General features: G+C 45.4%; 2 protein-coding genes across 22 annotated transcripts in view; one reads left to right on the top strand and one right to left on the bottom strand.

Annotated features, from left to right (window-relative positions):
* The window catches only part of LOC456645 (rhesus-like protein), a 57,374-nt gene extending 36,188 nt beyond the window's left edge, over positions 1 to 21,186 (top strand). For 2 of the 7 annotated variants that reach the window (XM_054680613.2, XM_054680662.2), the window contains exon 9: positions 6,820 to 7,018. In XM_054680613.2, the coding sequence (XP_054536588.1) occupies positions 6,820 to 7,018 (199 nt within the window). 7 annotated transcript variants of the gene reach the window in all.
* LOC134807381 (uncharacterized) overlaps positions 1 to 25,629 on the bottom strand; it is a 35,860-nt gene that overhangs the window by 7,435 nt on the left and 2,796 nt on the right. For 2 of the 15 annotated variants that reach the window (XM_063784545.1, XM_063784549.1), the window contains exons 2-3: positions 7,883 to 8,091; positions 1,006 to 5,819 (exon numbers count right to left, since the gene is read on the bottom strand). The exons of 2 other annotated variants lie outside the window; for them this stretch is intronic. The gene's annotated coding sequence lies outside the window, so the exon portion shown is untranslated. Of the gene's footprint in view, positions 1 to 1,005; positions 8,092 to 22,120; positions 22,816 to 25,629 lie in introns of those variants that run through there. 11 more of the 15 variants (XM_063784551.1, XM_063784567.1, XM_063784535.1 and 8 more) reach the window with 9 other exon arrangements.

The following is a 25,629-nucleotide window of genomic DNA, read 5'->3' as shown; positions in this document are numbered from 1 at the left end:
ATATATGTGATGGTTTGAATGTGTCCCCCAAATTTCATGTGCTGGAAACTTAATCTGTCAATTCATATGTTGATGGTATTTGGAGGAAGGGCCTTTGGGAAGTAATTAGGATTAGATAAGGTCATGGGGTGAGGTATGATGGCACTGGTGACTTATAAGAAGAGAAAGAGAAATCTGAGCTGGCATGCTCTTGCCCTCTCACCGTGTGATGACTTCTCCATGTTATGATGCAGCAAGAAGGCCCTCACCAGATGGTGGCACCATGCTTTTGGACTTCCCAGCCTCTAGAACTGTGAGCTAAATAAATTTATTTTCTTTATAATCACTCAGTTTGATATTTTGTCATAGCAACATAATATGGACAAAGAAAGAAAATTAATGCAAGAACTAGAGTTTTTACTGTAACAGATTCCTGAAAATGTGGAAGTGGCATTGGAACTGGGTGATGGGAATAGGTTGGAAGAGTTTTGAGGAGCAGGCTAGAAAAAGCCTGTATTGTCAAGAATGGAGCATTAGGCCAGGCACGGTGGCTCAGGCTTATAATCCCAGCACTTTGGGAGGCCAAAGCAGGTGGATCACCTGAGGTCAGGAGTTGGAGACCAGCCTGGCTAACATGGTGAAACGCTGTTTCTACCAAAAATACAAAAAATTAGCTGGGCGTGATGGTGCACACCTGTAATCTCAGCTACTCAGGAGGCTGAAGCAGGAGAATCACTTGAACCCAGGAGGCAGAGGTTGCAATGAGGTGAGATCGTGCTATTGCACTCCAGCTTGGGCAACAAGAGCAAAACCCCATCTCAAAAAAAAAAAAGAAAAACAATGGAGCATTAAAGACAGTTCTGCAGTTCTGGTGAGGGCTTAAAAGAAGACCCCAGAACTAGGGAAAGTCTGGAACTTCTTAATGGTTACTTAAGTCGTTGAGATCAGAGTGCTGATAGAAATATGGCTGGTAAAGGCCATTCTGATGAGGTCTCAGATGGAACTGAAGAACCACATGTTGGAAACTGGAGCAAAGGTCATCCTTTTTATAAAGAAGCAAAGATCTTAGTTGAACTTTGTCTGTGCCAGAGTCATTTATGGAAGGCAGAAAATCTGTAGGTCAGCCATGTTGTAGAGAATGAAAGAACATTTTCAGCTGAGAAAACTGAGAGTGTGACCCAGCTACCGATTGATAAGAAAACTAGTACACATAAATTAGCCATGCGTGGTGGTGGGCGCCTGTAGTCCCAGCTACTTGGGAGGCTGAGTCAGGAGAATGGCATGAACCCGGGAGGCAGAGCTTGCAGTGAGCCGAGATCACGTCACTGCACTCCAGCCTGGGCGACAGAGCAAGACTGTATCTCAAAAAGAAAAAAAAAAAAAAAGGAAGAAAGAAAATTAGTACACATAGAACAAAGCCAGAGACTGTTCATCAGGACAAGGGAGAAAAACTCCAAAGCCATTTCAGAGATCTTCAAGACTGCCCCTCCCATTACTGGCCCAGAGCTCTAAGAGGGCAGAATGGTTTGGAATGACCAGCTGCTGCCCAGGGCTGCCTTGGGTCTCTGCTCCCCACATTTCTGGTGCAGCATTCCTCAGCCATCCCAGCTGTGGCTCAAGTGGCCACAGTTGTGATGTGGAAGGTAAAAGTCATAAACCTTGGCAGCATACACATGGCACTAATTTTGCAGGTGTGCAGAATGCAAAAGCTGAGGGGGCATGCCTTCTTCCACCTACATTTCCAAGGGTGCTGTGAACGGCCACCCCAGAGACCCCCAGTAGAGCAGGGTCTAGTGGAGCTACAAGGGTGGAGCCACCGCCAAGACCCCAGAACGGTAGAGCTGTCATAGTGCAATGCCAGCTTGGGAGAACTGCAGGCATGAGACTCCAACCTGTGAGAACTGCAACATGGGCAGAGCCCAGCAAAACCACAGGGGCAGAGCTCCCCGAAGCTTCGGGGGTCCAAATTCCATAGTGTGTCCAGGAGGTGGCATATAGAGTAAAAGATCATTCTGAAGGTTTAAGGTTTAGTGTTGTTTTCTATGTTGGGTTTTGTACTTTCTTGGAACCAGTTACCCTTTTTCCCTTGCCTCTTTTTCCTTTTAGAATGGGAATGTCTGTCCTATGCCTGTTCCACTGTTGTATTTTGGAAGTCAATAACTTGTTTTGACTTTACAGGCTTACAGCCAGAGGGAATCTCCCATAGAATGAATTGTACCTTAAGTCTCACCCACATCTGATTTAGATGAGACCATGGACTTTGGACTTTTGAGTTGGTGCTGGAACAAGTTAAGACTTTGGGGGTTGTCTAAGTGTGGTGTTTCATGCCTGTAATCCCAGTGATTTGGGAGGCCGAGGTGGGAGGATTGCTTGAGCCCAGGAGTTCAAGACCAGCCTGGGCAACATAGTGAGACCTGTCTCTACAAAAAATAAAAATAAAAAAATTAGCCAGGTATTGTGGCATGTGCCTGTAATTCTAGCTACTCAGGAGGCTGAGGTGAGAGGATCACTTGAGCCCAGGAGTTTGAGGCTGCAGTGAGCTATGGTCATGCCACTGCATTCCAGCCATGGCAACAGAGTGAGACTCTGTCTCTACTAATAAAATTAAATGAACATAGCTGGATATGGTGGCACACATCTGTAGTCCTAGCTACTCAGGAGGCTGAGACAGGAGGATTACTTGAGCCAAGGAGTTTGAGGCTGCAGTGAGCTATGTTCATGCCACTGCATTCCAGCCTGGATGATAGAGCAAAATCCCATCTCTTAAAAAAAAAAAAAAAAAAAAAAAATACTTTGGTGCTCTTGGGATGAATTTTGCATGTAAGAAGGACATGCATTTTGGGGGCTGGGGCAGAATGCTATGGTTTGAATGCATCCCTCAAATTTCATGTGTTGGAAACTTAATCTCCAAATTCATATGTTGATGAAATTGGAGGTGAAGCCTTTGGGAGGTAACTAGGATTAGATAAAGTCATCAGGGTGGGGCCCCTATGATGAGACTGGTGGCTTACAAGAGGAAGAGAGACCTGAGCTGACATGCTCTTTCCCTCTTGCCATGTGATACCCTCTGCCATGTTATGGCACAGCAAGAAGGTCCTCAACAGATGCCAGCAGCATGCTCTTGGACTTCCCAACCTCCAGAACCATGAGCTATATATACTTATTTTATAAATTACCCATTCTGTGGTATTCTGTTATAGCAATAGAAAATGAACTGAGATAATATACATGGAATCATACAGTAAGTCTGTGCTTTTGTATGCTTCTTTTACTCAACATTGTAGTTGTGAGATTCATCCAGGTTGTTAAGCATTGCTGTACCCTTTTTCCACTGGGATATAGTGTTCTGTCATGCTTGGGTCTTAATTTATAAAGGTGACTGAGTGGCATTTTCTTCCAGTATTATTGGAAGGAAAGTTTTGTTGTTCACAGTTCCCCTGTAAACAAGAGGCAGAACATGTCATGCAGGGCCACACAAAACTGTATCATCCAGGGACCAGGCAGCAGAAAGAGAGGGGGAACTGGGACTATGCCTTTATGAAAAAGAGTGATGGGAGAGTAACTGGGTGAGGGCATCCACTAATGGGCAGGAAGTGAAAACACATATGTTAGAATTTGTAGCTGAGGGATTTATAATATGAGTTTCCCATGCCTGAGAAAGCTGACTTGCAAGAAAACGAGATAAACAACTTTGGCCATTAGTGTGGCCCTGTGATAAATGAATGCCAGATAGACAAATAGAGAATCTAAGAAAAGATAGTTGGAACGAGTGTTCCATTGTGTGAATGCAGCAGAATTTACTTATCCATTATTGAGGAGGATTTGGGTAGTTTCCAGTTTGGAGCTATTATGAATATTCTAGTATTGCTCCTATGAATATTCTAGCACTTTTTTATTTTTGGAGCACACAAATGCACTTCTGTTGATTATATGCCTAGAAGTAAAATTGTTGAATTATACAGTATTCACACAGTCAGCTTTAGTGGCTACTGCTAAACAATTTTCTCTAGTAGTTTGCACCAATCTAATCACCAGTAGTGTATAGAAGCTCCTTTTACTCCACATTTTGCCAACACTTGGTGTTTTCCTTCTTTTTGGTTAGTCATTTAGCAATCAAACCTATTGTTTACATTTTGATATCTCCAATAACTAACTAAATGGAGCACTTTTAATATGCTTTTTGGACAGTTGAATATCTTTTCTTGTGAAATGTCTATTTAAGTTAGTTTGCCCATTTTCTATTGTGGTGTTCTGTCTTTTTCTTATTGATTTGTAGGAATTCCTTACGTATCCTGGATATGAATCCCACTTTGTGCGTTACCTTTTTCCTTCTTTCTTTCTTTTTGAAACAGAGTCTCCTTCTGTCACCCAGGCTGGAATGCAGTGGCGCTATCTCAGCTCACTACAACCTCTGCCTCCCAGGTTCAAGCAATTCTCATACTTCATCCTCCTGAGTAGCTTAGATTACAGGCGCATGCCACCATGCCCAGCTAACTTTTGTATAGACAAAATAATTTTTGGTAGAGACAGGGTTTTGCCATGTTGGCCAGGCTGATCTTGAACTCCTGGCCTGAACTTTGGCCCACCTTTGCCTCCCAAAGTGCCAGGATTACAGGTGTGAGCCACCATGACCAGCCCACCTTTTACTTTCTTAATGGTGTCTTTTGAACAAGAGAGGTTCTTTATTTTAATATAGCCCAATTTATCATTGTTCCCTTTATGTTTTGTTCTTTTATGTCCTGTTTAAGAATTTTTGCAGCCAGCGCGGTGGCTCACACCTGTAATCCCAGCACTTTGGGAGGCTGAGGCTGGCGGATCACAAGGTCAAGAGATCGAGATCATCCTGGCCAACATGGTGAAGCCCTGTGCCTACTAAAAATACAAAAAATTAGCTGGGTGTTGTGGCTCTTGCCTGTAGTCTCAGCTACTCGGGAGGCTGAGATCGCGCCACTGTATTCCAGCCTGGTGACACAGCAAGACTCCATCTCAAAAAAAAAATTTTTTTGCGAGGTCATGCATATGTCCCCGTGATTTATTTTCCTAAAAATCACTTATTATTAGATCAATGAATTGAGTAATTGACTCAATTTTTCAGTCATTCAACAAACATTTTTGATAACCTGAACTGTGTTTGGAGCTGGGGAGGAAGCAAACTATTGAGGATATACAAAGATGGCAAAGATGAGGGCCTGGAGCTTGCCACACGGAAGGGGGGATGGCTGCCTGAATGGTTGGGCAGGTAGTTGTTGACATCTGCACTCCCTACATGAGCAGCAGGGTGGCAACTCTTTTTATCTTTTTAATTTATTTTTCTTTTCTTTTCTTTCTTTTTTTTTTTTTTGAGATGGAGTCTTGCTCTGTTGCCCAGGCTGGGGTGCAGTGGCGTGATCTCAGCTCACTGCAAACTCCACCTCCCAGGTTCACGCCGTTCTCCTGCCTCAGCCTCCTGAGTAGCTGGGACTACAGGCGCCTGCCACCACTCCCAGCTAATTTTTTCTATTTTTAGTAGAGACGGGGTTTCACTGTGTTAGCCAGGATGGTCTCCATCTCCTGACCTCATGATCCGCCCGCCTCGGCCTCCCAAAGTGCTGGGATTACAGGCGTGAGCCACCACGCCCGGCCTTAATTTATTTTTCTAGTCTGCGGGTAATTCTTTTTAATTCTCTCCACTCTCCCATGATCTTATGAGGTAGGGACTGTGATTATTTCTCCCACTTTATAATGAACAATCAGTAAAGACAGGGAAGATAACCAAATGACATACAAGGTGGGGTCCACCCCATGAGGCTGCAGGCTTGGAGCTTTCCTTTGTCTTAAAAATGAGAACATGAGCTGCCCACCTGTTGAGACAAGAAACAGGAAAGGCTTTAAAAAACTGGCTTGTTGTGTACAACTATCCGTGGGGATGCAGTGAAGGGGCTGGCAGCGCCCAGGTGCAGGCTGAACCCTGGGACAATCACATTCAGCATCCAAGGGCCCCCGTAATAGCTTAATGTTTGAATTGAACCCCTGGGGTTGCCTTGAAGGAGAGAGGTCCTGGAAGTATGTTCAAGGGGTAGGGATGGGCAGGGGAGATTGGTCTGAAAGCCAAGCTCTACCCCACCCACCTTGCCTCAAGAGAAACAGAACCTTCATCTTTAATTGCCTAACGAGAAAACTGGGGCTGGCCACACGTGGTGGCTCATGTCTGTAATCCCAGCACTTTGGGAGGCCGAGGCGGGCAGATCACTTGAGGTCAGGAGTTCGAGATCAGCCTGGTCAACATGGTGAAACCCTGTCTCTATTAATAATACAAAAATTATCCAGGTATGGTGGCGCATGCCTGTAGTCCCAGCTACTTGAGGCACAAGAATCGCTTGAACCTGAGGGGCAGAGGTTGCAGTGAGCCGACCACTACACTCCAGTCTGGACGACAGAGTGAGACTCCATCTCACAAACAAAAACAGAAAAAAAAAAAAAAAAAAAAAAAAAAAAAGAGAGAGAGAAAACTGGAGGCTCTGAGAGGTTGAGGGACTTGCCCAGGGTCTTGCAGCTAGTAAGTGACAGAGCTGGGACTTGAGCTTGGGTTTTCTGACTCCTGGTCTGGTTCATTATCCATGAGGTGCTGGGAACTGAAATAAGCCACAGACAATCTTGGAATCTCCTTCGCCTCCCTCCCTCCCACATGTCTGCATGGCTTTTTGGGAAAATGCCAGGGGAATGTACCAGCCAGGAAGAGGACCCTTGTTTTCCTCATGGCCCTTCCTGGCAATGGCACTACTGACACCGACAGTCCTTTATGTCCCTGATGACCTCTGCTGCCTGATGCCCAAGTGACCACCTCTGCTTTGTCATTTCTAGGATTGGCTTCCAGGTCCTCCTCCGCATTGGGGAATTCAGCTTGGCCACGACGATAGCTCTCACGTCTGGTCTCCTGACAGGTCAGTGTGAGGCCACCTTTCTTCCACCATTGCCAGGACACAGCACCCATGTCCAGAGCGCACCCTGCCATGTGGCTGGATGTCTGTGTGCCCCATCTCCTTCCCTGAGGATCACATAATTTCAGAATTGGAAAGGTTCTTAGAGGTCACCTGCTGCTAATGTGGACTGTGAGGCCAGGGCAGGGAAGGGACATCCCTGAGGTTATAAGTAGGGTGAGTGGCAACGTTGCAGACTTTTGAACCCAGGGCTGGTGATCACACTCAGTTTTGCACAGAAGCCCGAGAAAATCCTTACACCCAAAAGCCTACCTTTTATTTCTGAGGACATCCATAATACTATTTTATTCAACAGATATTTATTCCATATCCACTATGAGCCAGGCACTGGGGACATAGCAGTGAGCAAAACAAATTCCCTGACCTCATGGAATTGACCTTCTAGTGGGGGAAGGTATTAGCAATAAATAGACAAATAAGTGTCTACTACGTCAGATGGGAAGAAGTGGCTGTGAAGACAGAGCAAACTAGAGAAACACAGAGTCAATGTGGGATGGGGTGTTCTTTTAGGGGGGTGGTCAGGGAAGGCTTATCTGAGTAGTTAGCTTTTAAGCAGAGGCCCCAGTGAAGAGGAGGGAGATATGCGATGCATTTAGTTAGGGGAAGAACATTCCATGAAAATAGGATAGCAAGTGCAAAGGCCCTGAGACAGGAGCATGCTTTGTGTGTTGAGGGAACGGTAAGGAGACCAGTGTGGTTGGTGTGAATGGAGTGAGAACGAGCGGCAGGGGTTGAGGGCAGAATGGTAGCGAGGAGCAGGCCCTTATAAAAGATGGGAAGCCACTGGAGATCTTTCAGCAAAGGGGAAAAGTATGTTTCTGTTCTTGCAATAAAATAGAGCAGCAGAAAATCTAGGGGAGTTGCTAATTAGCCAGTTTTACTTATATGCCAGGTGAAAATATGTGGCTAGGTGCAGTGGCTCATACCTGTAATTGCAGCAGTTTGGGAGACCGAAGTGGGCAGATCATCTGAGATCAGGATTCAAGACCTGCATGGCCAACATGGGGAAACCCCATCTCTACTAAAAATTAAAAAATAAGCCAGGCGTGGTGTTGGATCCCAGCTACTTGGGAGGCTGAGGTAGTAGAATTGCTTGAACCCGTGAGGCAGAGGTTGCAGTGAGCCGAGACTCTGTCTAAAAAAAAAGAAAAAAAGAAAATACACATTCAGGCCAGGTGCAGTGGCTCACGCCTGTAATCCCAGCACTTTGGGAGGCTGAGGCAGGTAGATCACTTGAGGTAGTCTCAGCTGCTCCGGAGGCTGAGATGGGAGGATCAGTTGAGCTTGGGAGGCAGAAGTTGCAGTGAGCTGAGATCGTGCCACTGCACTCCAGCCTGGACAACCGAGCAAGACCCTGTCTCAAAAAAGGAAACAAAACAACTTGGACAATGGAAGGGGGAAAAAGTTCCTCAAGCAGCCAAAATTGCACCAAATGGACTCCCAGAAGACAAGCATTTAACTTGTTAATTGAGCCCTCTATGGGCCTGTCTATACTTATTTAAGAAACAATCCTATCAAGCATAGTTATTGGGTTTCTCAGCCCAGGTAGATCAGAAATAGTAGATTAGAGGTGGGCTAGGTTTCTAGAAGTAAAGTACACCAGCAGAAGTTAGAAGTGAAAGCAAAGAGCCTAACAGAGGAAGAGAAATTCTTTTTTTTTTTTTAGACACAGTTTTGCTCTTGTTGCCCAGGCTGGAGTGCAATGGCGCTATCTCAGCTCACCCCAACTTCCGCCTCCTGGGTTCAAGTGATTCTCCTGCCTCAGCCTCCTGAGTAGCTGGGATTACAGGCATGCACCACCACGCACGCCTAATTTTGTATTTTTAGTAGAGACAGGGTTTCTCCATGTTGGTCATGCTGGTCTCGAACTCCTGACCTCAGGTGATCCACCCACCGTGGCCTCCCAAAGTGCTGGGATTACAGGCATAAGCCACTGCGCCTGGCCGAGAAACTCTTAAAACTGGACACAAGAACACAAAACGCTTGGGCTGCTGAGAGATTAGACCAACAACCCTCCACGGCTACACACCTTTTCCACGTTATGTGGCACATTATAAGTGGGTGTTCCTAGTAATGGTTCTGATTTTTTTTAAAAAAGTCTAAATATGTTTAATGTTGTCTCAGAAGACAAAATATATTTTAGACAGATATTCCTCAGTGATGAGTAAGCCTCAGCTATCTGGAAAATTCATGCAGGCGCCAGAGATCTTTACTGAGTAATTCAAGCTAACTGCGTCATGCTGGTTGTACCCTGCATGCCAATATCAGCTAAAAGCAGAACCACGAAAGGGAAATACAAATCTCACTAAGCACTCACCCATTCTTGTTAAGGACACTGGAACTGATCATCCTTAATAATACACAGATAAATCTATCAGGAGCATTTCCTTGCTTCCTGTGAAAGGAAGCACTCATTCCATGTGTCCTGTGAAATTCAGCCAACTTCGGGAAGCTGGAGGAATACATATGGCCAAGCTATCTGGGCAGAGAGTAGACAGGGAATGGACGTTGGGCACAGTGGCTCACACCTGTAATCGCAGCCCTTTAGAAGGCAAAGGCGGGCAGATCACTTGAGCTCAGGCGTTCAAGACCAGCCTGGGCAACATGGCTAAACCCCGTCTCTGCAAAAAATACAAAAAAATGAGCTGGATATGGTAGCACACACCTGTGGTCCCAGCTACTTGGGAGGCTGAGGTGGGAGGGTTGCTTGAGCCCGGGAGTTTGAGGCTGCAATGAGCTGTGATTGTCCCACTGCACTCCAGCCTGGATAATAGAATGAGACCCTGTCCCAAAAATAAAAAATAAAATCAAAGACACTTAAAAAGATCGGGAAAAGGAAGGACAGGCACTAAAGCAAGTTATAAGCTACTTTCCTAACTACACAAGTGGAATCTTAAGCTGAGGTTCCCAGGAGTTGACTGGAGCCAGAGAAGACAGACCTATAGGAGCACCCAATTGGAGTGACCCTCCATAGTAGCCCGTATGTCTTACATGGATCAGCTTTCGTAGGGCCCTTCTACTCCGTCTGGGGAAGGGCGTAAGATCTGTGGCTCTCATGTACTGCTCAGTACACTGCCATTCCCAGTTCTTTTTTTCAAAAAAAAAAAAAAAAAATCTACAGAATCAGCCGGGTGTGGTGGCTCATGCCACCAATTTGGTAGGCTGAGGTAGGTGGATCACCTGAGGTCGGGAGTTCGAGACCAGCCTGGCCAACATGGTGAAACCCCATCTCTACTAAAAAAAACAAAAAAAAAACCAAAAAAAAATTAGCTGGATGTGGTGGCAGGCGCCTATAATCTTAGCTATTTGGGAGGCGGAGGCAGGAGAATCGCTTGAACCCGGGAGGCAGAGGTTGCAGTGAGCCGAGATCACGTCATTGTACTCCAGCCTGGGCGATAGAGTGAGACTCTGTCTCAAAATAAATAAAATAAAATAAAATAAAATAGTCTACAGAATTAAGCTGGTCCAGGAATGACAGGGCTTCCATTTAGTTATCTTTCAATTGTGGGAGAAAAAGGATTTCTGTTGAGACACTGTCGTTTTGACACACAATATTTCGATTAATCTTGAGATTAAAAATCCTGTGCTCCAAATGTTTTAACATTAAATTATGCATTTAAACAGGTTTGCTCCTAAATCTTAAAATATGGAAAGCACCTCATGCGGCTAAATATTTTGATGACCAAGTTTTCTGGAAGGTAAGATTTTTCACCTATTAATGTGATAGATTTTGAGTGCATGAACTTAAAAACATACCTGGGTATATATGTTGACTTGCTGTTTATGAGTAAAACAAAAACAAAAATGGAGTAAGGAGCATTGCAGGAGGAACTGGAGGAGGAACAAATAAATCCATGATATGCATGTGTTGGGGGGAGGGTTGCGGGGAGGTGGTAAAGGTCACCATTTCCCTGATACCTCAAATTCATTCAGAGTCAGGGATGAGACAGCTTTCACTGGCCACACATCCCCTCCCCCTATCTGCAGTCCTCAGTGTAGCCAAATAGTCTGACATGAGGGTGACAGAACCCCGCAATGCAAAAGCTGGAAGAAATCTCAAGCCTTGGAGTCCAACCCCTTTTTTGACAGGTGCTAAGAGTGGAGACATGACTTATCAAGATCTTACAGCTGGCTGGGCACGGTGGCTCACGCCTGTAATCCCAGCACTTTGGGAGGCTGAGGTGGGGCGATCACCTGAGGCCAGGAGTTCGAGACCAGCCTGGCCAACGTGTCCAAACCCCATCTCTACTAAAAATACAAAAGTTAGCTAGGCGTAGTGACACATGCCTGTAATCCCAGTTACTCAGGAGGCTGAGGCAGGAGAATCGCTTGAAATCAGGAGGCAGAGGTTGCAGTGAGCTGAGATCCCGCCACTGCACTCCACCCTGGGCGACAGGAGCTGACACTCTGTCTCAAAAACAAACAAAAAAAATCTTACAGTGTGTGAGTATCCAGGCTGAGTCCTGAACACAGCTCTTGATAAATGATAACAAGCAGGCACAAAAAAAATTGTAGTACAGGAGTCTGAGGTCACTTAGCAAAGGGACATAGAGCTCAAACAACTCAGCAGCTGCTGAGGGTCCCGTGTTACATTGTAGCGTTTGTTGTTGTGACTGGGCTAGAAAGAAGGTGAAGAAGGTTGGGGCTCACTCCCTGCCTCCCCTCCCACTCTCCTCCCTTTGACCTACACTCATAGTTCACGCAGCACTCTGATGTGTCCCCTTAGGCCATCCTCTAGTCAATGCTGTGGGTAGGCTGGACCAGCAGGGACCAGTATTGTCACAGCAAGTCCAGGCCAACAGTGGTCAAGCTGCTGCCTGGTGTTGTCCCTTTGTGAGTGGCAGAGCCAAGACCGGAACCCAGGCCTTCAGAGTCCCAGGCCAATGCTTGCCCCACCCAGCATCCAAGATGTTGCTCACTAAAGAGATAGAGAAGCAGCCTTATTATGGGCCTGGACACCTGTGCATGAGGGGTCAAGCAGAGAGGACCTGGGGAGAGACCCTGCCCCTTCTTTTCCTTCTCCTTCCTCTCCTTTCTCTTCTTCTTCCTCTTCAAATAGCTATTTGAGGTGTAACTGGCATACAATCAATTGTACATATTTAGGCTGGGTATGGTGGCTCACGCCTGTAATCCCAGCACTTTGGGAGGCCAAGGTGGGTGGATCACTTGAGGTCAGGAGTTTGAGACCAGCCTGGGCAACACGGTGAAACCCCGTCTCCACTAAAACTACAAAAATTAGCCAGGCGTGGTGGCAGGTGTCTGTAATCCCGGCTACTTGGGAGGCTGAGGCAGGAGAATCACTTGAACCTGGAAAGCGAAGTTTGCAGTGATCTGAGATCATGCCACTGCACTCCAGCCTGGGTGACAGAGCGAGACTTTGTCTCAAAAACAAAACAAAACAATTGTACATATTTAAAGTGTTGTAACCAACTTAGCTACAGAGAAACACACTTTGAGACTAATTCAGGAGTCCTTTATTAGCCGGCGACCGAGAGATGACTAGTGCTCAAAATTATCTCGGCCCCAAAGAACGGGCTAGATTTTCTTTTATACCTTGGTTTAGAAAGGGGAGAGGGAATTGAGCTGAAGCAATCTTACAGAAGTAAAACAGGCAAAAAAGTTAAAAAGACAAATGGTTACAGGAAAACAAACAGTTCCAGGTGCGGAAGCTTTAAATCCATCACAAGGTGACAGGTGCGGGTGCTCTGGGTGCTATCTGCAGGACACAAACACGGGGGCTTTAGAGTACTATCACCCGGGCAAATTCCTGGGAACTGCGGACACAGCTTGCCACAGTACCTTATCAGCTAATTGCACTCTTTGATGTGCTGGGAGTCAGCTTGCACAAGTTAAGTCCTTGAGGAAGGGGGTGGGTAAGGAGCCCTTAACGTCTTGCAAATGAAGGAGCCGAATGGAATCCCTCTGGCTTTCTTAGCTAAGAGAGAGTCAATCAAGTTAATACAAGTTAGGGTATCACAAAAGTATATAATCTGATACATTTTAACGTATTTATCCACTGAAGAGACCATCACCACCATCAAGACAAGGAGCACACCCATCACTTCCACACTTCCTCCTGCTCCTTTGAAATTCCTCCCTCCCTACCCACCTGGTCCCACCCAAAGGCAACCACTGAACTACTTTCTGTCACTAAGGTTTGCGTTTTCTGTAATTTTTTTGTTTGAGACAGGGTCTCACTCTGCCACCCAGACTGTAGTGCAGTGGCACCATCATGGCTCACTATAGCCTCAACCTCCCCAGGCTCAAGTGATCCTTCCCCCTCAGCCTCCTGAGTAGCTAGGACCACAGGTGTAGGCCACCATGCCAGGCTAATTTTTGTATTTTTTTGTAGAGATACGGTTTCACCATATTACCTAGGCTGGTCTCGAACTCCTGGGTTCAAGCAATCCTCCTGCCTTGGCCTCTCAAAGTGCTGGGATTATAGGCGTGAGCCACTGTGCCCAGCCCTCTGTAATGTTACACAAAGGGAATCATGCGGCACGTACTGCCCTTGGTCTGGCTTCTTTTGCTCAGCATGATTATTCTGAGGATCATCCGTGTTGTTGCGTGTAACTGACTTCATCAGCTTCTCTCTGCAGCTGTCAGCTCCTGGCTTCTCCCAACAGCCAATCTCTCTTTGTCCCCTGCAAGTGTTCTTGCCTATTTAGCAGGATCAGGGTACTCTATCGAAAAGACTCGGAAAATTGGTTTCATCTATTCATTCATTCCTCAAGTATTTATTGAATAACTATTCTATACCAAGTACTATGCTAATCAACCAAGGATAGCACAAACAGGACAAATCTCCAGCTCAGTCACTTGAGTTGCAATAAATATTTGCTGGATAGGTCAGGTGCAGTGGCTCACACGTGTAATCCCAGCACTTTGGGGATTACTGAGACGGGAGGATCTCTTGAGCCCAGGAGGCCAAGGCTGCAGAGAACCATGACCATGCCACTGCACTCCAGCCTGGGTGACAGAGTGAGACCCTGTCTCTGAAAAAAAATATTTGCTGGATAAATTAAGGAAATCTGAGGAACCCCATCACTAGCCATTGCAGCAACAGGTAAAGTAGAACGAGTGTGAATTTGGAATGAGGAAACCCGATGTTAGCCATCATTCTGTAATGTCATGTATTATGTAATGTATTATGTATTAATGTATGTATTACGTAGGCAAGTTCCTTGACCTCTCTCACTGGTAAAATAAGAGTAGTAATCTTTGTTCTACTTCACTGGGTTATTTTAAAGATCAAGTGAGGTAATAATGTCTGTAACAACATTCTGTAAAATGCAAACCGCCACATGAATGTGAAAGTTTATTACTAGGGATTTAGCCAACCACAAGGGAATGTGTGAGCATAAGAGCTATCATATTGCAAGCCTACAGTTTCTGATTTTGTGCTAGGTGCTTTTCCATATGACCTGCTTTTATCCTCACAACAGTCCTGCATAAAAGTAAGTATCTCGCCCAGGTGCGGTGGCTCATGCCTATAATTCCAGCACTTTGGGAGCCTGAGGTGGGCAAATCACTTGAGGTCAGGAGTTTAAAACCAGCCTGGTCAACGTGGTGCAACCCTGTCTCTACTAAAAATACAAAAAAAAATTAGACAGGCGTGGTGGTGGATGCCTGTAATCCCAGCTACTTGGGAAGCTGAGGCAGGAGAATTGCTTGACCCCGGGAGGTGGAGATTGCAGTGAGACGAGATTGCACCACTGCACTCCAGCCTGGGTGACAGAGCAAGGCTATGTTTCAAAAAAGAAAAAAAAAAGTAAGTATCTCAGTCTTGAAGATGATGAAATGGAGGCCTAGAGAGATTAAGTAACTTGCCCAAAATGACGGAACTAATGCATAGAAAAGAAGAAATGTGATGTCTTTTGGCTCCAAAGACACCCCACATATGTGTTGGGTACAGTTACTAGAGAAAAGTTATTCCACCCCCACCCCACCCCACCCCCAGAAATCTTCTGACTTGTTTTCTCGCAGTTGAGTAGGACCATTTATTCGGCAGTGTACCATTCTCAGCTTGCAGTTGAAAGCCAAATATCCATTAAAGAGGCAAGGATGCAAACTTGCAAAGCTGATAAAGCCAGGGGTGATTTTTTTTTTTTTTTGCAAACCATCCAACAAGACATTTTAAATACTCATTGAATTTCACAGAACTGACTGCCAGGATTGGAACGACATTAAAGCCAGCTCAGCCACTGCCTCGCTGGTTGGCCAGACCACGCCTGGCACTTCTGGGAGGGAGCACTCACCACCCCCCAAGGGCACCCATCTCATCCTCTGATGGTTTATGAAAATGCACTCATCATTTGCTAATTCATTCCACTACGTGCATTACCTAATTTGTGACATGGTGTGAAGTACCAGAGAGATAATTCTAAATAAAATATAGTTATGGGTTTCAAGGAGCCAGATATGCTAATCTCCTATCCTCCTGCAGTTTACAGTGGTCCTCACCAGATACTTATTTACAAAAATTCGGTTTATTATTTTATTATTTTATTTTTTTGAGACAGAGTCTTGCTCTATAGCTCAGGCTAGAGTGTAATGGTGTGATCTCGGCTCACTGCAACCTCTGCCTCCCGGGTTCAAGCGATTCTCCTGCCTCAGCCTCCCAAGTAGCTGGGACTACAGGCACCTGCCACCACGGCTAATTTTTGGAGTCTTAGTAGATACGGTTTCACCACATTGGCCAGGCTGGTCTCGAACTCCTGACCTCAGGTGATCTGCCCACATCAGCCTCCCAAAATGTTGGGATTACAGGCGTGAGCCACCATGCCCGGCCAAAACTTCAGTTTATAACACAATCTTTCATGTGTCTTCTGCTTTCACTAAAAGAATAAACAGTTCCCTTCTTTCAGTTTAATAAACCATGGATTTTATTTCATGCTTTGCAAAACACAAGGGCTCACTGACATGCACTTCTTAAACTAATTCTGGCTGGTCGCCTGTAATTCCAGCACTTTGGGAGGCTGAGGCCGACAGATCACTTCAAGTCAGGAGTTCAAGACCAGCCTGGCCAATATGGTGAAACCACGTCTCTACCAAAAATATAAAAAATTAGCCAGGTGTGGTGGTGCGTGACTATAATCCCAGCTACTCAGGGGGCTGCGGCAGAAAAATCACTTGAACCCGGGAGGCGGAGGTTACAGTGAGCTGAGATCGCGCCACTGCACTCCAGCCTGGGCGACAGAGTGAGACTCTGTCTCAAAAAATAAATAAATACAAATAATGTAAAACACGAAACAAGCAATCCTGGCAGTAGCTGCTGGAATGAGAGGAGGGAGAAGTCATAGGGAGGTGGGGGAGAATGGAGCATGGAGTTGTGTTGGATTTGGCTAAGCAGCAGGAAGTGCAAGGCATTCCAAGCAAGAGGAGGGGGGCGGGTGGGGAGCATCTGCAAGAACAGAAGCAGCCTGAGCAACCTGGCTCGGCAGTGTGTGAAAAGGCTGAAAGGTGGCTAGAGCCACTTCAATTTCATCCTTCAGGCAAATGGGAAACTCCCAAAGGTTTGAGTGGGGAAGCAATGCCTACAATGAAAGTTTGAGAGTGAAGCAGAGTGATCGAATTAAGCATGTAGGCCGAATTCTGAAATAACTGCAATGTGCTGAAGATCAGCCATTGGCTTCTGAATGAGTATTTGCAGTTTATTTTTTAAAATGATTTTATTGCCAAGAAATATAAACACTACTGTTTTGGTACAAAACATAACAAAATGTGTTGAGTCCCTCTTGCTGTTTTACGCAAAGTTTTAAAAACCTACTCTTGTCACAGTGGTATCACCCCTACTTCTGATTTCAAATAAATATTCTAGAGACACAGTAAGGGCCCAACAAATGCTTGTTCAACAACACAAGGAGAGCCAGCTTTTAAAGTAAAGTAGGAAAACAGGCCGGGCGCAGTGGCTCACACCTGTAATCCCAACACTTTGGGAGGCTGAGGTGGGCAGATCACTTGAGGTCAGGAGTTCAAGAACAGCTTGGTCAACATGGTGAAACCCTGTCTCTACTAAAAACACAAACATTAGCCAGGCGTGGTGGCACACACCAGTAGTCCCAGCTATTCAGGAGGCTGAGGCAGGAAAATGGCTTGAACTGGGGAGGCAGTGGTTGCAGTGAGCTGAGATCGTGCCACTGCACTCCAGCCTGGGGGACAGAGGGAGACTCCATCTCAAAATAAAACAAAACAAAACAAAATCATACAAAAACATTAGCTGGGTGTGGTGGTGCACACCTGTAATCCCAGCTACTTGGGAAGCTGAGGCAGAATTACTTGAACCCCCGGGGGGAGGTTGCAGTGAGCTGAGATCGTGCCACTGCACTCCAGCCTGGGCAACAGAGTGAGGAGACTCTGTCTCAAAAAATATATATATTAAAAAAAAGAAAAAAAAAGTAAAGTAGGAAAACACATCAGCAGCCTGCCAACAGACTCCCCTAGCCTCGGTGAGGGCCAGTGTTCTGGGAGGCAGATCTGAATTCTAGTCCTAGTTCACCCACTGGCAGGCTGGTGCCCTTGGGCAGGTCGCTTCTCTGGGGCTCAGTTTCTTCCTCTATAAAATGAGATCAAATCCCATGTTCTAAGAGTTTGTGCTCTGGAGTCAGACAGATCTGGGTTCTACCACTGCCAGCTCTGTGATCTTGTAGCTTCAGTCTCGTCATCTGACATGGAGATAACAGTAACTGTCTCACTGTGTTGTTAGGGTTTAAAGGAGACAATGTATGTGAAATGTTAGCAAACAAGTGTTAGCTACCCTGATTTCCGGTTTCAGAGTTCTGTGGTCCCAGTTTATGCCACATGCAGTGACGTTGTGTGGTAGGCTGTGGTGTGGCACCACTTCGGAACTCAGCGCATGCACAGCTTGCAGAAGAGAAGGCCAGAGGAGACCTAAGAAGGCTCTTCGAACACTTGAAAGACTGGCATGTAGGCCGGGCCCGGTGGCTCACGCCTGTAATCCCAGCAGTTTCGGAGGTCGAGACGGGTGGATCACCTGAGTTTGGGAGTTTGATACCAGCCTGACCAACATGGTGAAACCCCGTCTCTACTAAAAAATACAAAAATTAGCTGGGCATGGTGGCAGGTGCCTGTAATCCCAGCTACTCGTGTGGTTGAGGCAGAATTGTTTGAACCCAGGAGGCAGAGGTTGCAGTGAGCTGAGACTGCATCACTGTACTCCAGCCTGAGACAAGAGCGAAACTCCATCTCAAACAAAACAAACAAACAAACAAACAAAACCAAAAAAAAAAAACTGGCATGTAGAAGAAAAATACTTTTTCTCTACACTTCTCCAAAGAATTTAACTAGGTCCAGGGGAGGTGCAGTATAAATTTCTAACAATCTCAACTGTCTGCCAAATGGAATGAGCTACTTCATATGGCAGTAGTGAGTCCTCTGTCTTTGGAGGCATTCAAATAAAAGCCAGATGGCCATTTATCAACAATCCATGTAAAACGTTACATGAAATAAAACCTATATATCCAAGATCTCTTCCAATTCATATTTTATGAAAGAATTTCTAAGGTCTTTGTAATGAGACATTTAGGCTGTTTCAAGAGATCAAGCCAAAATCAGTATGTGGATTCATCTGCAATAAAAATGTTTGTTTTGCTTTTACAGTTTCCTCATTTGGCTGTTGAATTTTAAGCAAAAGCATCCAAGAAAAACAAGGCCTGTTCAAAAACAAGACAACTTCCTTTCACTGTTGCCTGCATTTGTACGTGAGAAACGCTCATGACAGCAAAGTCTCCAATGTTCGCACAGGCACTGGAGTCAGAGAAAATGGAGTTGAATCCTTTCTCTGCCACTCTTTGAGGAGAATCTCACCATTTATTATGCACTGTAGAATACCACAATAAAATACAGCCATGTACCACATAAGAACATCTTGGTAAACAACAGACTGCATATATGATGGTGGTAATCCAGTAAGCTAAGGTTAATTTATTATTATTACTTTTCTTTTTTTTTTTTTTTGAGATGTAGTCTTACTCTGTCACCCAGGCTAGAGTGCAATGGCACCATCTTGGCTCACTGCAACCTCTGCCTCCTGGGTTCAAGCGAATCTCCTGCCTCAGCCTCCAAAGTAGCTGGGATTACAGGCACCCACCACATCTGGCTAATTTTTTGTATTTTTAGTAAAGATGGGGTTTCACCATGTTGGCCAGGCTGATCTCAAACTCCTGACCTCAAGTGATCTGCCTGCCTCGGCCTCCCAAAGTGCTGGGATCATAGGCCTGAGCCACTGTGCCCGGCCTTGTTTGCTTTTTTAACAGATAACAGTGTGCTCATAGAAACTGCTTTGACATGACTGCAATCATGTGCTTCATAGAAACTTAATTAGATTATACCACTAGAGTCTTCAGATTTTTATACTTTTTTTTTTTTGAAACGGAGTCTCACTCTGTCACCAGGCTGGAGTGCAGTGCCGCAATCTCGGCTCACCGCAACCTCCGCCTCCCAGGTTCAAGCGATTCTCCTGCCTCAGCCTCCCGAGTAGCTGGGATTACAAGTGCGCACTACCACGCCCAGCTAATTTTTGCATTTTTACTAGACAGGGTTTCACCATGTTGGCTAGGAATAGTTTCACCAGGATTTCTTGGCCTCATGATCAGCCTGCCTCGGCCTCCCAAAGTGCTGGGATTACAGGCGTGAGCCACCGTGCCCAGCCTATACTTCCCTTTTTGAATACCATTTGGTGTTTTGAAGAATTAACAGCTTTGTGAACGTGGCAGTGCTTGTGATTCAGGCTTCCATTGGGACCAAGGGGAGAACCTGGTTGCAGGACAAACAGACGGACAGCGTGTGGCAGTGTTTAAATGCTCTTCTGAAAGCTGATACGACAGCTCTCTGTGCATTGATTGCATATGCATCCCAAGATTATATTATTGTTTTCTATTGCTATGTGTCACACTTTGCCAAACAGGATGTGGAAAATGAATAAGCAGTTTTCTTAGGCACTTCTTAACAGACAATTGGTGAAAATGAACTCCATTGCTTAAGAAACACATAAACACCATTTAGTCACTGAATATAGCTATATGTATGGTTGTTACTATGGGGAATCTTGTTTTGCCAATTTTCTTTGAAAATTCTGGCAGACCAAGGTTCTTTTTGTTTACATAATACTTGAAAAATAAAAATGAACAACCTAACAAACTACCAAGTTTTCACTTACATAAATGTAGTTGCATACAGAAAATGTGACTGTGAATTAATTTTTCTAGGACTTTTAAACTATAAGCACTATCTGCACGAAAGAGAACCAATCTATCAATTAGAAACTCACATAGTTTTACAGATTTTTTTTTCCCTACACAGCACATAAAACAGAAGGAATTTGAAGCCACCCTCCAAACACAGGGGAAGGAGGCTGTGTGTATATCCTCATTGTCTTTCACATTCTAAGGTGGTTCCACTCAGTGACTGAAATCCTTAAGTGTTGTATTAGTCTGCTTGGGCTACCATAACAGCAGCTTAAACTGTTGTTAAGCCACTCAGACTTAAACAACAGAAATTTATTTCCTTATAGTTCTGGAGGCTGGAAGTTCAAGGTGCCGGCAAGGTTGGTTTCTGGTGAGACCCCTCTCCCTGTCTTGCAGATGGCTGCCTCCTCCCTGTGTCCTCATAGAGCCTGTCCTCTGCTTTTACACTTCTGGTGTCATCTTCCTTTTTTTTTTTTTTTTTTTTTTTTTTGAGACAGAGTCTCGCTCTGTTGCCCAGGCTGTAGTGCAGTGGCCCGATCGATCTCAGCTCACTGCAACCTCTGCCTCCCAGGTTCAAGCAATTCTCCTGCCTCAGCCTCCCGAGTAGCTGGGACTACAGGTGCCCACCATCATGCCTGGCTAATTTTTGTATTTTTAGTAGAGACAGGGTTTCACCATATTGGCCAGCCTGGTCTCGAACTCCTGACCTTGTCATCTGCCTGCCTCGGCCTCCCAAAGTGCTAGGATTACAGGCGTCAGCCACCGCACCCGGCCTCTTCCTCTTCTTATAAGGACACCAGTCCTATTAGATTAGGGCTCCACCCTCATGACCTCATTTGACCTTAACTATTATTTCTTTAAAGCACCTATTTCCAAATATAGTCACTTTAGGGGTTAGGGCTTCAAAATATGAATCTGAGGGAGATCAATTCAGTAAATAGCAGTAGTCATTAATGGACAATATATACAAAGATAATTTCGTGATTACTGTCCTTATGCATAAATGTCCTCAGTGTTCCACTGCCTTTATCCAGATTTACTATCACAAAGACTTTGCTCTGAGAAAAATGTGATTTTTTTTCTTTCTTTTTTTTTTTTTTTTTGAGACAGAGTCTCGCTCTGTCACCCAGGATGGAGTGCAGTGGTGCAATCTCGGCTCACTGCAACCTCCGCCTCCCGGGTTCACGCCATTCTCCTGCCTCAGTCTCCTCAGTAGCTGGGACTACAGGCGTCCGCCACCATGCCCAGCTAATTTTTTGTATTTTTAGTAGAGACGGGGTTTCACCATGTTAGCCAGGATGGTCTCAATCTCCTGACCTCGTGATCCACCTGCCTCAGCCTCCCAAAGTGCTGGGATTACAAGCATGAGCCATCACGCCCAGCAGATTTCTTTTTTTTTTTTTTTTTTTTTTTTTGAGATGGAGTCTTTCTCTGTTGCCCAGCCTGGAGTGCAGTGTTATGATTTTGGCTCACTGCAACCTCTACCATGTTCAAGCGATTCTCCCACCTCTGCCTCCCGTGTAGCTGGGATCACAGGCACACGCCACCACACCTAGCTACTTTTTGTATTTTTAGTAGAAATGGGGTTTCACCATGTTGGCCAGGATGGTCCCGAACTCCTGACCTCAAGTGATCCTCCTGCCTCGGCCTCCCAAAGTGCTGGGATTACAGGTGTGAGCCACTGTGCCTGGCCAAAAATGTGATTTCTTATTTCCCACATTGTCAATTCCATTTCAATTAACTATAATAGCTATGTCTATTGAGCCCTCAAGTGTATTCTAGAAACTGTTCCTGATTCTGGGGATATATCCATGAATCAACTATAGTCCCTGTTATTAAGTAATTTGTAGTCTGACTAAACCATTCGAAATTTTAAAAATGGCTACTTTCAAAGACATCTTGGAGTTCAGGAGTCCCACACTGCGAACCATATTACCTAATAATCCAACCTACTTGTAATTCACTTATTTAACCAATATTTATTGAGTGCCAACTTTGAGCCTAAGATACAGCAGTAAACAAATGGATAAAGTCCCTGTCCTCATGAAACTTGTATTCTAATGGAAGTAACAGAAAACAGATATAGGATGTAATATCAGGTAGGGATAAATACTTTGAATTCAAACAAAAGTATACGTAGTCAGGGTTCCCCAAAGAGACACAGCCAATCGGATACATAGATATATAAGAGAGGGTTTATGAGTTAGAAAAGGCTCACATGATTACAGAGGCTGAGAAGTCCCACAGCAGATTGTCTGCAAGCTGGAGACCCAGGGATACTAGTAGCATGGCTCAGTCCAAGTCCCAAAGCCTCAGAATCAGGAAAGCTGATGATATAATTCTTAGCCCAAAGGCCTTAGAACCCCAGCGGTGACGGAAAGGCTGATGTAGGTCCTGGCGTCCTGAGACCCAACAGCCTGGGATCCTGAAATCCAAGGGCAGGAATGGAAGCGTGTATTCCACCTCCAAGACAGTAAGACCAATTTGCCTTTCTTCCGTTTTTGTTTCAAGCCAACTGCACGTTGAGGGCGGATGGTTCCCTCTTAGTCCATTCAGTCATATATCAATCTCTTCTGGAAATACCCTCACAGACACACTAACAAATAATGCCTTTCCAGTTCTCTAGGTATTCTTTAATCCAGTCAAGGTGACACCTAAAATTAACCATCACAAAAGTTAAGGAGAAAGAAGACAACTTGTAGGGGAGGCTGCTATGCAAGACAGTGTGTGAAGGAAGGGCTCTGTGAAGAGGTTAACATCTGAGCAGAGACTTGAATGAAGTGAAGAAGTGAGCCATGTGGGTATGGGGAATACAACTTCCAGGTAGAGAAGACAAGTGTGGTGTGTATCAGGGTCAGCAAAGAAGCCATGTGACAGAGAAGGGTGGGCCAGGGAGAGAGGGATAAGTGATCTAACTCCTGAGGAGGTGGCCTGGCCAGGAGCTAGAGCATGAGGATCTCGTAGGATTTTATTCTGCAAGGTGAAAAGCCATTGTATTAGTCTGTTCACAAACCCGAGACTAGGCAATTTACAAAAGAAAGAGAGGTTTAATGGACTTACAGTTCCACATGGCTGGGGAGGCCTCACAATCATGGCAAAAGGCAATGAGGAGCAAGTCACGTCTTACGTGGATGGCAGGCAAAGACAAAGACAGCTTGTGCAGAGAAACTCCCCCTTATAGAGCCATCAGATCCTGTTCGACTTATTCACTATCACAAGAACAGCACAGGAAAGACCTGTCCCCATGATTCAGTTACCTCCCACTGGGTCCCTCCCACAACGAATGGGAATTCAGGATGAGATTTGGGTGGGGACACAACCAAACCCTATCATTCCACCCATGGCCTCTCCCAAATTTCATGTCCTCACATTTCAAAACGAATCACACCATCCCAACAGTCCCTCAGAATCTTAAATGATTTCAGCATTAACTCAAAAGTCTACAGTCTAATGTCTCATCTGAGACAAGGCAAGTCCTTTCCATCCATGAGCCTATAAAATCCAAAGCAAGTTAGTTACTTCCTAGATACAATGGGGGTACAGGCATTGGGTAAATACAGCCATTCCAAATGGGATAAATTGGTCAAAACAAAGAGGCTACAGGCCCATGAGAGTCCAAAATCCAGTGAGGTAGTCAAATCTTAAAGCTCCAAAATGATCTCCTCTTGACTCCACATCTCACATCCAGGTCACGCAGATGGAAGGGGTGGGTTCCCATGGTCTTGGGCAGCTCTGCCCCTGTACCTTTGCAGGGTACAGCCTCCCTCTCAGCTGCTTTCACAGGCTGGCATTGAGTGTCTGCAGCTTTTCCAGGTACACGGTGCAAGCTGTCGGTGGATCTACCATTCTGGGGTCTGGAGGACCTCTTCTCACAGCTCCACTAGGTGGTGCCCCAGTAGGGACTCTGTGTGGGGTCTCTGACCCCACATTTCCCTTCTGCACTGCCCTGGCAGAGGATCTCCATGAGGGCCCTGCCCCTGCAGCAAACTTCTGCCTGGGCATCCAGGCATTTCCACACATCCTCTTTAATCTAGGCGAAGGTTTCCAAACCCCAATTCTTGACTTCTGTGTACTCGCAGTCTCAACACCACATGGAAGCTGTCAAGGCTTGGGGCTTGCACTCCCCGAAGCTACAGCCCAAGCTCTACGTTGCCTCCTGTCAGTCATGGTTGGGAGTGGCTGGGATGCAGGGCACCAAGTCCCTAGGCTGCACACAGCATGAGGACCCTGGGCCTGGCCAACAAAACCATTTTTTCCTGATACCTCTGGGCCTGTGATGGGAGGGGTTGCCATAAAGACCTCTGACATGCCCTGGGGACATTTCCCCCATTGTCTGGGGAATTAGCATTTGGCTCCTGTTACTCATGCAAATTTCTGCAGCCAGCTTGAATTTCTCCTCAGAAAATGGGAATTTTTCTTTTCTATCACATTGTCAGGCTGCAAATTTTCCGAACTTTTATACTCTGCTTCCCTTATAAAACTGAATGTCTTTAACAGCACCCAAGTCACCTCTTGAATGCTTTGCTGCTTAGAAATTTCTCCTGCCAGATACTCTAAATCATCTCTCTGAAGTTCAAAGTTCTACAAATATCTCGTGCAGGGGCAAAATGCCACCAGTATCTTTGCTAAAACATAACAAGAGTCCCCTTTGCTCCAGTTCCCAGCAAGTTCCTCATTTCCATCTGAGACCACCTCAGCCTATGGACTTTATTGTCCACAGTGCTATCAGCATTTTGGACAAAGCCATTCAACAAGTCTCTAGGAAGTTCCAAACTTTCCCACATTTGCCTGTCTTCTTCTGAGCCCTCCAAACTGTTTCAAACCCTGCCTGTTACCCAGTTCCAAAGTCACGTACCCATTTTTGAGTATCTACAGCAGCACCCCACTCTACTGGTACCAATTTAGCCACTGAAGTAGTTGGAGAACAGAAGTAATAGACTCTGGTTTACATTGTAAAAGCTTCTCTGTGGCTGCTGTGTGAAGAAAATATATGAGAATGAAGCCCCAAGATGAAGCAGGGACACAGTTGCAGTGGTTAGAGTAAGAAATGCTGCTGGCTGGCACTGAAGTGATAGCCTGGAGGTTTGTGTGTGCACATGCATGTGTATGTGTTTTACGACAGTAGGCCCAAGAGATACTGTAATCCATACTTTTTTTTTTAGACAGAGTCTCACCTGTTGCCTAGACTAGAATGCAGTGGCACAATCTTGGCTCACTACAACGTCCACCTCCCAGGTTCAAACGACCCTTGTGCTTCAGCCTCCCGAGTAGTTGGGATTACAGGTGTGTGCCACCGTGCCCAGCTATATTTTTTGTATTTTTAGTAGAGATGGGGTTTTGCCACATTGGCCAGGCTGGTCTTGAACTCCTGGCCTCAAGCAATCCTCCCACCTTAGCCTCCCAAAGTGCTGAGCCACCACACCTGGCCGCAATTGATTTTTAATCATGAAATGACACATACATTTAAA

The sequence above is a fragment of the Pan troglodytes genome, chromosome 1 (genome assembly GCF_028858775.2).
Source record: "Pan troglodytes isolate AG18354 chromosome 1, NHGRI_mPanTro3-v2.0_pri, whole genome shotgun sequence".
In the NCBI taxonomy this organism is placed as follows: Eukaryota; Metazoa; Chordata; class Mammalia; order Primates; family Hominidae; genus Pan; species Pan troglodytes.
Note: the sequence above shows the minus strand (reverse complement) of the source record. Positions and strands in the feature narration are given on the sequence as shown.